At 44.8% G+C, this 12,096-nt stretch overlaps 1 protein-coding gene across 1 annotated transcript; it reads left to right on the top strand.

Annotated features, from left to right (window-relative positions):
• Positions 1-205: 205 nt before the first annotated feature.
• LOC103183763 (zinc finger protein 281) lies at positions 206-11,150 on the top strand. Its single transcript, XM_007901408.2, has 7 exons — positions 206-299; positions 4,769-5,175; positions 5,994-6,122; positions 7,444-7,567; positions 7,818-7,901; positions 8,409-8,527; positions 9,568-11,150. The coding sequence occupies exons 2-7, from the start codon at positions 4,813-4,815 to the stop codon at positions 11,116-11,118; spliced, it is 2,370 nt and encodes a 789-aa protein (XP_007899599.2). The 5' UTR covers positions 206-299; positions 4,769-4,812; the 3' UTR covers positions 11,119-11,150.
• The last annotated feature ends 946 nt before the right edge of the window (positions 11,151-12,096 follow it).

Here is a 12,096-nt window from a genome sequence, read left to right as displayed (position 1 = left end):
GGGCGCGACAATGATTGACAGGTGAGCGACACGTGGTGTTGGGGGCGGGGCCGGGGCGGGGGCGTGGTCGAGCCGACACGTCGGTGGTGCTGGAGGAGGTGGTGGGCAGAGCAGCCGCAGTGCGCCTGCGCGTACACGGCGGCGGCGTCCGCCCAGCCCCGCCCCCTCCCCCCCCGCCCTCGCCCACCCAGCGTGCACCGGGGCAGCCAAGATGGCGGGGCGGAGCGGCCGCTCCGTGTTGACAAACTGAAAGGCGGTTGGACATCGGGGCCCGGAGGAGCGCGAGGCCGCGGCGGCCGGTAAGTGGGCGAGGAGGCGGCGGCGGGTTCCCCACACGCTCCCCGACCCTCCCGCGGGGGGGGGGGGAGGCGGAGTCGGGTGAAGAAGCGGCCCCGGGTGCGGGCGGGCGGGCGGACAAAGAACCGCGCTCCGGGGCTGAGGTAGGCCTCGGGGTACTGGTTGAGAGCGGCTTCGCTTCCCTCCCTCCCTCCGTCCCTCTCTCTCTCTCTATTTCTATCCTCTTCCTTCCCTCTCTCTCTCTGTCTCTCGCTACACGACACCCCTCTCCCCCCTCCTCCTCCTCCTCGTCGGAAAGCATGTTAAACCCGGGCAGCGGGCCGGGCCGGGCGGGCGCACGTTAGCTCACGTTCTCCCGCCCGGCTTTTTCTCTCACGCTCAAGACAAAAGCTCTCCCTGTCTCTCTCTCTCTCCCTTTCTCTCCCCCTCTCCCTCCCTTTCTCTCCCCCTCTCCCTCCCTTTCTCTCCCCCTCTCCCTCCCTTTCTCTCCCCCTCTCCCTCCCTTTCTCTCCCCCTCTCCCTCCCTTTCTCTCCCCTCTCTCTCCCTCCCTCTCTTTCTCTCTCTCTCCCCCCCTCCCTTTCTCTCCCCCCCTCCCTTTCTCTCCCCCTCTCTCTCTCCCCCCCTCCCTTTCTCTCCCCCCTCCCTCCCTTTCTCTCTCCCTCCCTCTCTCCCCACTTCGCCTCGCTCGTTTATAATCTTACCTTTTGCTTTGAGTCCATCTCTTTAACCCTCCTGTTCTTTTTCCTTTGATTTTTTTTGTGTGGGGGGTGGGAGAGAAAGAGAATGTCTCGCATATTTTTTTTAAAAAAATTATTTTTCTCTCTATATGTATATATAATATGAACCATCAGTCCCTCAAGGATAAAGTATATATAGATATATACACAAATATATATATGTGTACAAAAATGTACATATATATGTATTTTTTTTGGCAGGGATTGTGGGGGGGGGTGAAATGAGGGGAGACGGTCTGGAATTTTTTTCGATTTATATATATATATAGAAATATTATTCATAGAAAAAAAATTGTCTCCTAAAATTATCGTGTGGGATGATTGTTGGGGATGGCGGAGTGGGGGAGAGGAAGGGGAATCCCTGCACGTAATAAAGGCCGCAGCTGGGGAAAGGGCAAAAAGTGTGGGTGGCGCGGGGAACAAATTACAATTGTCCAGATGCTTTTTGAAACTTTCCACTTTCCTTCTTGTCACTCTTACCCCCTCCCCTCCTGCTTTACGCATAGAAATATCCTCGAGGGAATGATGGTTCATACCATTTATGCAGAAAAGGCAAGTTTCTTCTGGTGACCTGGCCAAAAGCCCCCCAGATGAAGGGGCATTTGCTTTGTGGATGCCTGTGGGACGGCGCTGTGCGCAAATTGGCAGCTCGCGAGTTTGCCTAAAAAAATTGCACGGTCACTTACACTTCACGTTAAATCATGTGAAGTCTTTTGAGGCAGCCTCCTGACAGGAAAGATGCTGTATTAAATGCAAAAATTTCTATTTTGAGTTGTGGTATGAGATCCATGCAAATACTAATTGACATTTACATACTGGTCTTTATTTCCCTTTCCTGTTCATGTTTATGCTTTAAAGTCAAAGAGAGCTTGGCAGACTCGTATAGAAACGTCCCTTGTTTCAATGGCAGTATGGTTAATATTTGACAATGCTGATAAGGGGATTCCACATAAAATGCCTTCTCATGGGTTTCTTCTGCTTAGTTGTTTAAGTGGGGCAAAGGTTTTGCTGCTGAAGCATGTATGATCACAAGACTGTTATGCTATAACTGCCTCAAGTTGGATCCAGTTTATATCTCAGCGCTTTCATGTCGATAGCTGACAAAGTTCAGGCTTTTTCTTCCCCTTGGACATTTCGGTACTTCCTGTGTGGCAGTGGCGTGCTTCATTTCGACATATTGTTATCATGTCAAAGCTTTCTCTCTGAGCTCCTCCATACAGTAAAGAACTGAGAAACCGAGTTTCTTACATTTACAACTAACAGTAATCGTCTGAAGGAACCAGCAATAATTTGGTTATTTTAAATGGATATCTATACTGCAAGAACTAAACAGCTTTATCTTGAATGGTGCATGTGTGAGGAAATATTAAAAGGGCTTCACCTTATTTCTGAATCAGTGTTTATAACATTTCCAAAATTATGTAAATACAATAGTCCTAAAGTTCTTTAATTCTCAGTTAGTGCTGACGTATCTCTGTAAAGTATGTTGCCATTTGTTTCTTTAAGTTTAAAATTTGAAGTCAAAGGGAATAGTGTGAGGCACTTAATACATCAGAGCGAAGCCATCAGATATAAGTGTTTTAGTTAATTGTGGAAGAAAAGAGGGTCTGGGTAAATGAAAGAAACGGGACTTTCGTGGACCCAGAAGATCGTGGTTGATGATTCAGCCATCGCACTTGACAACAGAATGTTAACAACGTACACTTCACATGGGGTAGCGTCTTCGAGCTTTGAAGGCAGATGGTTTTAAGAGTTGAATCATCCACGAAAGTGTGGGTGAGATTGCCTGAAGAATGTGATAAGTCATTGAATGTGGAGGAGCACAATTTAAGAAAGAACAAAGTTTTGGAGAACGTTTGAGTTAGTAGAAAATGAGTCAGAGGATGAACACATAGTGCACTGCAACACACAGAGGGTGATCTGAGAGGAAACAGGATAGCCTTTTTTTGTAAAATGCACATCATGAGGAATGTAAATCCTCTGCCAAAGGCCACGGAAATAACAAAATGATAACGAGTGAGTCACTGAACTGTGAGAGATATGTAAGATCAAGCAAGATCATCAAAAGTGGTGAAATCACCCGAGAATCATTTGAAAATTAACAAGAACTTCCTTGACTTTAATAATCATGGTACAGGAAAACTCACAAGTTGTATCAGTTGGGACCATCATATTTATTATGACTTGCGTGAAGTGAGTTACAGGCAAACTTGCATAAATCGTACAAAATCCGATTTAATCAATAATCTACACTACGCATGCGAACTTCAAACCAACGCATGCGTCCATGGGTCAAGAACTTCATTCCGCGATTGGATGATGTGTAAGAAACACTAGCGAGTAGTAAATGCATGGAACAGGTTACCTAGAGAGACGATGGAAGCAGACAGTAAATTCTTTCAAGAACAAATTAGATAGATTTCTGTTAGGAAATAATATCTCGGGATATAGTTTGGGACATGTGCGTGCGACTGCCAGGATGCTGGAAGGCTAACTGAATGGACCTTGGTCTACTTTCGCCAGCAAATTCTTAAGTTCTTATGACTTATGCGAGTTTTACTATAATTATACTGCTTGAATTTGGTATAGAGCCTTTCATGTTGTGAAGACGTGGAGCAAAAATCTATCACAGGATTTACTGCAAAGCGGAGTGACTATGTTGTGGGAAAACATGGCAGTGAAATTGTGTGCACAAATATCCCACAAATAGTTGTGAAGTGAATGACTGATTTTATCTTAGTGTGAACCAAGCAATCTTTTGTAACAGATGAAAATCGTAAATACTTTAACACACAATGGGTTTAGACCTAGTGCAGCAAACCTTATCTACGAGTCGTCCTGTATTTGATTAAGGACCTGAAAAACGGTGTTATTGTTGTACTAATTGTGGCTTGAAAAACGACTACCTTGGAAATTCCAGGTTGTTAAACTAATCATGGCAAACCACTCAACTTTGGCACACAGGGAAATAATTGGCATATTAGGCTGAATACAACACAAGGCTGGCACCCCCAGAGTGACATTGATGTCGCACGTGGAGACTTCCATGGGCCTGATTGTCCCACCTGACGACTGAAGGATTCTTTCTCGCAGGGGACAGATGCTGTGTTGAAATCACAAAGAGGAATTTTGTGATTTGTGCCGTTCAGTTGTTTTGGCAGAGGGGAAGAAATCGATTTAGAATGAATAAGAAACTTCAGAAAAAGGACTGGCAAGATGAAATATAAAACAGCAATAATCATTTGACGCGGCGCTTTCGCGTCAGGAGCACTGTGTATTTTTGTCGGCCACAGAATAGGTAACGCTTGCTTTGATTGTCAGCGTCAGTTTGGAACTGAGAGCGTTCCAAAGACGCCGTGCGGTGTTTGCCGACTTTCTGTGGCTGCGGTAAAACAATCGATAAGAACCTGCTACGCGGCAGCTGCACAATTGCACTTATGATGAGGTCACAAACAGCAATATCCTGAATAGCTCATAAATAGAACCTCAGCTTATCCTGGTCTACCTCTACATTCACCTTTAAGTCTGTATAATTTCCATTTAAGTGGACAGCATAGACGCTCCGCCGTTCAGATACCGGCTGCGGCGTACGTGCCACTTGTGTTCGTCGTTTAAGTTACAAGTAGCATAATCAAATAGAAACTGGACAGTTTTGGTTTTAATCCACTGAGTGCAATGGCACTGTGTATCGTTGGTTGTATATCACTCTGATATTTTTCTCTCCTTGCTATAGGAGTGTGCTGTCGGCTTGGCTCTGATTAATCTTACACTTGCATCATGAGTATCATCCGAGACAAACTAGGCAACGAGTTCCTCAGGAACGGTGGGATGGAGCCAAACTTCCCCTCCAGCATGATCATGTTCAGCCACCTCCCGCCGATCACAAATTTCTCCAACCTCGCTGCCCATTCTGTCCCGTCAACCATACCTCAGGAATTGATCCTCAAAAAGGATCCCGATTCCCCAACGGAAAAATATCCATCGGAATACATGCAGCCCATCTCCGATGTCAAGGAGAAAAAGTTCTCCTCGCAGGATGGATTTACGTTCTTCAAGAACAACGGGAAAATTCTTCTTGACGAGGAGGAAATGCACAGAGGACACAGCATCTTAACCCAGAACTTGAATCATACCAGTGAAGTAAGTGCCTGTCGGCTCATTTTATTACTGAAGCTGCTAGATATTTACTTGCACATTACGTTGATGAATGTCTGAAATGACTGCAGCTCACGGTGAAGTAAAGGTTACTACAAACAGAAGTTGTACCAGACTGGAATTTTACAAGAGCCGCAGTTTAATCTTAACTTGCCGCTGAAATATTTCCTTCCTCTTAAGGTTATGACTCACGGTCTGGAACCCAGTTGCACTGCCACTCTGCGACATTGCACACACAAGTGCTACTCTCGTGTGAGCCTAAATAGTGAGTGTTGGCAGGTGATTTATCTGTGGGGGGGAGTATCAGAGCTGTGCTTGATGCTTTCCTCACCCAAATTCATTGCATAAAACGTCATTGCAATAAAACAGTGTCGGATCACGAACGTTTTAGGACAGAGTAGAGTTAACAATATACTGCGTCGCACTTTGCTTGTTCGAGAGAATCGCCGATCAGAGGCCTAGTGCTGTCTCTGCAGAACCGAGCCAAACCGATGTTAACAAGAACAACAACAACAACAACAAAATTACATTCTTTATCATCACCTGAACTTTCCTGGTGGTTAGACGCCAGGTGGGTTCCTTTTATTTAACCAAACTGAGGGCTTGCAAATAAATAATTAACCCGTATAAATTAATAAACGTGACTGAGTGATGCTCTGCGTATTTTCTTAGTAAGCATACGCTTTCAACAAAACAACTCGCTCACCAAGGTAACCATTTACTGCTTTGTTGTCTGTGGCAGTGTAGAGCAGCGAGGCTCTGACTTTGTTGCTTATCTTTGTCTTTGTTTTCTAACCCTCCAGTTACAAGCCAGATATGAAAAAGATGGCCTCAGTGTTCCAAGACCAGGAGTTTATGTTAAGAGGTCAAAGAAACCGAACTCTCAATCTCAGGATCCAAAGCCTAGACGCAAGCGAAGTGACGCTTCCAAGGTGAGATTTTTTTTCAGGGTGGAGATTACACCCGGGAGACGACTTATCGTGTCATCTTCGAGACGTCCCAAAAAGGTGCTGTTCCCAACATAATAATATTATTATGTTGGGAACAGCATCTTTTTGGGACGTCTCGAAGACATGATAAGGGGCTATATAATGCAAGATTTGTTTTATTTATTATTATTAAGTTAGGAGAATGTCTCAAAGTGCTTCATAGCATATCCTAAAAATGTTGTGACTACTTTGTAGGGAAACATGGCAGCCAATTTTTTTCACAGCATCCTTCAAACAGCCAACAGTCTGTTATTTTTTAGCTGGACAACCACTACACTGTTCAAACATGAAAGTTCATCGACTGCAGTGAAATTATAACAATAAAAAAAAGGCCTTGCAATTTGATACAGTATCGCAAACATTTCAAAATACCTCACAGAGTTCCTATAAATTGCAGTAACTGTATATTTAATGAGAATGCAGCATCCAGTTTGTGTATAAGCGACATCTTCATTAACAGCCAGGAAGTGAATGGCCAATTTGGGGTTTGTTGTAGCACAGTTTCTCCTCAAATCATTTCAGATGATTGAGTAAAGAGATTTTCCCTTCACTATAATCTGCTTGGGCTTTTCAGACAGCTTGTGATTCAGGTGGAAAATAATTCCCTTGGCTGCTACAAGTGCATGTACTCTGTGTGTGCACCCTGCCAAGTTTGTAAGGTATATTCTGCCACATACCAGTATCATATCAAATTGAACTAAATGTCAGTTGCAACAAATACCAGCTTACCAGATACCAGATGTTAATGAGCTTAATTAAAGTGTAAAGAGTTGACTTTCAGCATATCACTCAAGACTCTGCTCTTTCCATCCTTTTTTGGTTCTTCATAGGACTCTATTTTGAATCTTCACAATATTCCTTCCCCTCTTTCTCTTTCTGAAGACAGTAAACTAGAAGCTCTTTAGCTACGATACCAAAGTGAATTGAGGTGCAGGGTTTAAGTAACACTAATTGTAATTCTCCTAGATGTTCAGTGGGTCGCCGATACCATAGGCTCAAAACTATTTGAGTTCTGCCTTAATCTTTACTACAGTATTACTGTAAAAGTTTGATTGTGAACAGTAGTCATCGAAGGAATATGCATTGGAGTATTGAAGTGTTTTGAGGCGTCTTGAAAACGTGATCAGGCGCTATTATCAAATGCAAGCATTATTATTGTTGTACTTTCGTTGCTACCCTCAACTCCGGCATCATCTTGTCTCGTCACCTTCACAAGGCTGGAAGTGTTTTGATTTGGGATTTACCTGGTCTTCTTTGTCTTCAGTCCTCAGCAATGGGTGCAGACGGTACCAGCCTGTTACATGGCCCAAAGGCTCACATCTGTGAGCATTGCTGTGCCTCATTCCGTAGTTCTTACCACCTTCGTCGTCATGTCCTTATCCACACTGGTAAGAAGCGAGTTCATTAATTGCCATTGATTTTTTCGCTGTTCAATAAATGTTTTGTATTGTATAAGCTACACTTTCCTTCGTCTATTAGAGATTGTTTTGATGTGTGCATAAATAATGGGATTTGGCACCAGTCAGTGTATTTATTTTGAGCTGACCGGGCACCCATCCCAGTTTCTAAACTGCTTGGACTTTACGGATTATAATGGACGCTTCTTGGAGAGATAAAATCCTAATGTTCTTGTTTCAGGTGAACGGCCTTTCCAATGCAGTCAGTGCAGCATGTGCTTTATCCAGAAATACCTGCTTCAACGGCACGAAAAAATCCACAGCGGTATGCATAGTTTCTTATATTTGCTTCTAATTTAACTACGACTTGTGTGTTTCTCTCTCTTCCTTCACTGAAACCCTGAACTCCTGCTTTGAGGTCAATATTACAAGCTCCAGTACTTTGCATGAGTAAATGCATTGCTCAGATGACTGGGTAAAGGATGAGGGGGGGGTGCTTTATAGCCGACCCCAATTCTGTCCTTGAGATGAGCGCAAGTGCACCTTTCAAGCTGTGATTTGGGGGACAGTAATCAGGAGCCTAGAACAGTCCCAGGTTGCATGCCCACATCTCTCTCTCTCTATATATATATACACATATATATGGTCTATATGTTCTTTTGTGTGTATAATATTTCGGCTGACGTGTTTGTTCAGTGAGAACGTTTATTCTTCGCATTAAAAGAGATTTGATCTACATCATAAAATCTCATTAGAAGTGTGAGTTTTCATATATTTTTCATTTCTAATTCATTTTCTCTTATCTACCCATAATCTATTTTGTCCCTCACAGGAGAGAAGCCGTTCTGTTGTGATCAGTGTAATATGCGATTCATCCAGAAATACCACATGGAGAGACACAAGAGAACGCACAGTGGAGAAAAGCCTTATCAATGCCACATTTGCCAACAGGTAAACATGGGCCGGCTGTTAACTCTTGGGAAGATTTATAGTAGTAATAATAATACTTGCATTTGATATAGCGCCTTATCACATCTTCAAGAAGTCTCAAAGTACTTCACAGGATATACTGTAAAGTGGAGTGACTGTATATTTTGTGGGCAAAAGGCAACAGCCAATTACACACAGCAGCGTCCCACAAACAGTCGTGGGTTGAGTGACCAAATGTTTTTTTTAAGGGGTTATTACTCCCCCGGAAAAGCAATCCGCTAATCGACTAACAAGCGAGTTTCTGCTTCGTGTGGGAGAGAAAGGGGATATAGGCTGTGATCTTTATTGTTGTCATATGGAGACTTAAAACTCTTTATACTCTTAATGTCAGTCTTTTGGATTCCTTCCCACACAGCATGCAGCTTTAACACTCGGTAACATTAGGACTCCTATTAGCCTGTCACATGTCCTCTACCCTCCAATTATACGGCTCACAAAAGCGATTACTTTAGGTAGTTTCCTAGCCTGTGCTTTCTCTCGATAGACGTAGTTAAAGTAAGTTAAATAACCTCTCTTCAGTAGGAGTGAGCATTGACCTTCTACCCTTCACTGATGTTCAGGGAAAAGCTTCAAGGCAGAATGTGTCGGCCTTTTTTTCTCTTCAAAGATTATTAAATACTTTTGTTAATAGAACGTAGCAGTCCTTCACACAGAGTATTGCGAGAGTGTGGATTATGCTATGGCAGGCGGAAAATCCATTGGAACATTTGAAAGATAATAGTAATCCTTGCATTTGATATTGCACCTTATCACGTCTTAGAGACGTCTCAAAGCGCTTCACAGAATATACTGTAAAGTGAATTGACTATATATTGTGAGTGAAACGCCAATTGCACACAGCAGCGGGAAGTACGGGTATTAAGGGGGAATGGAAATGAGGAAAACTTGGTTGAAGAGATTTCCCACGTTATAATAAAGTGTCTGAAAGTGGGGGGGTAATTTATGCTGTGGAGTAATCTCAAAGATGTTCATGTTTTTCCACCTTTGTTCCTTTCCCGCAGTATTTTTCCAGGACGGATAGGTTGTTGAAACACAAACGAACGTGCGGCGACGTGCTGGGTAAGAGTGAGAACGGAGTGGAGCCCGGGACTTCCGGCCAGGTGGGGAACGGTCACTTCGAATCAACTCAGGGAACTGCGGGCGGGCGCAGGAGAGCGAAGTCAAAAGCTACATCTCAGGAGACGAAAGAAAAGGCAATACGCAAAAAGAACAAAGCCAATATCTCTGAACTGCCAAGCAACTTCAGCGGCTGCAAGGATAAGGTGTCGGTCTATAACATGCAGGAATACGCCGTCGAGATGCCCATGGGATCGTCCAGTGTTAAGTTAGGAAACTCAAGTGAAGAGCAGTCACAGACTCGAGCCACCAAACTGGTGATCAAAAAGGTGAATCGCAAAAGCCCTCAGAGGACAGATCCCAATCACATGCACCTGATGGGGGCGGAATCGGGCATGGCGAGGCAAAAGCTGCTGTCGAACAAACCGGGCTCCCTGGAGCTAAACAGCAACGCCAACATGGATAACATCGTGCTCCTGCAGAGCACAGAGTGCAAGACCGAGCAGGTGAGCAGCGGCAACTATGACGAAGCCATGCAGTTTTTCAAGAAGAAAAGATATTTGCAGGCTGCCTCCAGCCACAACGACTACGCGGTGAGCATAGGGCAGATGGCGTCTCAGCAGTCGGTGATCCAGGCGGCAGTGGCCAGCGTTATGGATAGCAACGCTCCCCTCCCGCTGCTGGACTCCGCTTCCATGAACGTGGACGTGAAAGTCTGCCCCGACAAGGCCGGGATCCCGGACGAGGTCCTGCAAAGCCTCCTGGACCAATACACCCACAAGCACGACGTCCCTTTCGATATAAGCGACCAACACGTCCCCATCCACGGCTCGCGGCAGACGCCGCAGGAGATGCACGAGGAGACGGCCTGCCCGGGCTCGCACCCGCCTCGGGCCGACAAGACCGGAATGCTCCAGGAATATTCCAAATACCTCCAGCAAGCTTTAGAGAGGACCAGTCAGAGCGACGCCTTCTCGCTCAGCCCGGGCTTGCAGTTCTGTTCCACAAGTCTTCCGTCGAGCCTGCCCGGCCAAACGCTGTTCTCCGATAAGGCAGCGTACAGCACCCCCTCGCTCGAGTGCGGCTTCAGCCCGTCTGTTGCCTCAGTGTTGCCGACCGCCTCGCCAAAGTCACATTTCGGAGTCTTGGTCAGCCCCCAATCCGGCATCCAATTCCCCAGCACGGAAGCCACCCATCAGAGGCTGACACCTTCCCAGGAGCTGGCCGGGCAGCTGGACCAGCAGAAGAACTTGGAGCCCGGGCTGAACCATCAGGTGTATCGGATTGAGAATTTCGCCCAGGCCTTCGGATCCCAGTTCAAGTCGGGCGGGAGGTTGCCAATGACCTTCAGCAGCGGCTCTGGCACCGGTGAAGAGACAAGCCATCGAATAAGGACTACAGTTTCTGAATTCTCAGGGTACACTACTTTGTTGTCTGATGCTAATGAGCCAATTAATGCTGGAGCCAAGGCTCCAACCAGCCAAAGTTACAGGTAAAAGGCATGATTGTTGCCAGGCTGGGTGTGTGAGGGGGGTGGGGGGGGGGTGGGGGGCGGTCCTTGTGCGTGTTGTTGCCATGATTGCCATGTGTCAGCACGCCACCAGTACACATGTCTATATCAGGTTCCGAATTTAAAGAAATAATTAAAAAAAGTGAATGAAGCCCTTCCAATGCAACAACATTTTTTTTTACCATTTTCCTTTGGTGCATTCAGTCTGTCTAATGTTACTAATGATTATATTAGGAATCATTTTTTTTAAAACAAGTAAACACGGGTAGACAGAAAATTGAAGACAGTCTTGGAATTATTTTTCCAGCGGAATCTGAAATGTTTTAGTAAAATAGCAAGACTCGGGCAGGGTTTAAATTGTGTTTTTTTTTTTACCTTTTTTTTTCTGTGGCGTTTCATTTTTTTTATTCAACACGACCGATGGCGAGTGCATCAGCGAGAGAGAGAGAGAGAGAGAGAGACAAAGACGTCTACTGTGTTAAAACTGTCGAACCTACAAAAGAGCATCAGGGAAAATGTTCGCAAAGTTCAGTTTTCAGAAATAAATGTACATTATTGATGTAGAGCGCAGGGTTTTATCGTGCAACTCAGGAAGCATTTGTGTAGTCAGGAGATACTTTTTAGAAGAAAATTCCACAAGCGCTGACTTGAAATAGCATCGCTCGCCTTTGCTATCAGAAACCACACCGCGCCATATGTGCACTAAGGCGTTTTAATCTCTTTTTTTAAAAAAAAATTAAAATAAAATGCTTCAAAGATGCAAAAGTGAGTAAGAGAGGGAGAATCTCGGAATGAAAAAACGTAACCAGTTGCTTTTATCGGCATAGAAGTATTTCAGAGATAAAAAAAAAACGAATCTGGGTTTGTGATAACCTTACCTCATTCTGTGTTTTTAAAAGCCGCGCCTAGGCAGAGATCAATGCAAGTATCAGTCGTGAAAGAAGAGTGATCCATGTAATATTTC

Source organism: Callorhinchus milii, unplaced genomic scaffold, assembly GCF_018977255.1.
Source record: "Callorhinchus milii isolate IMCB2004 unplaced genomic scaffold, IMCB_Cmil_1.0 Scaffold23, whole genome shotgun sequence".
NCBI classification, from domain to species: Eukaryota; Metazoa; Chordata; class Chondrichthyes; order Chimaeriformes; family Callorhinchidae; genus Callorhinchus; species Callorhinchus milii.
The sequence above is the reverse complement of the archived record's forward strand: the minus strand, read 5'-3'. Positions and strand labels throughout refer to the sequence as shown.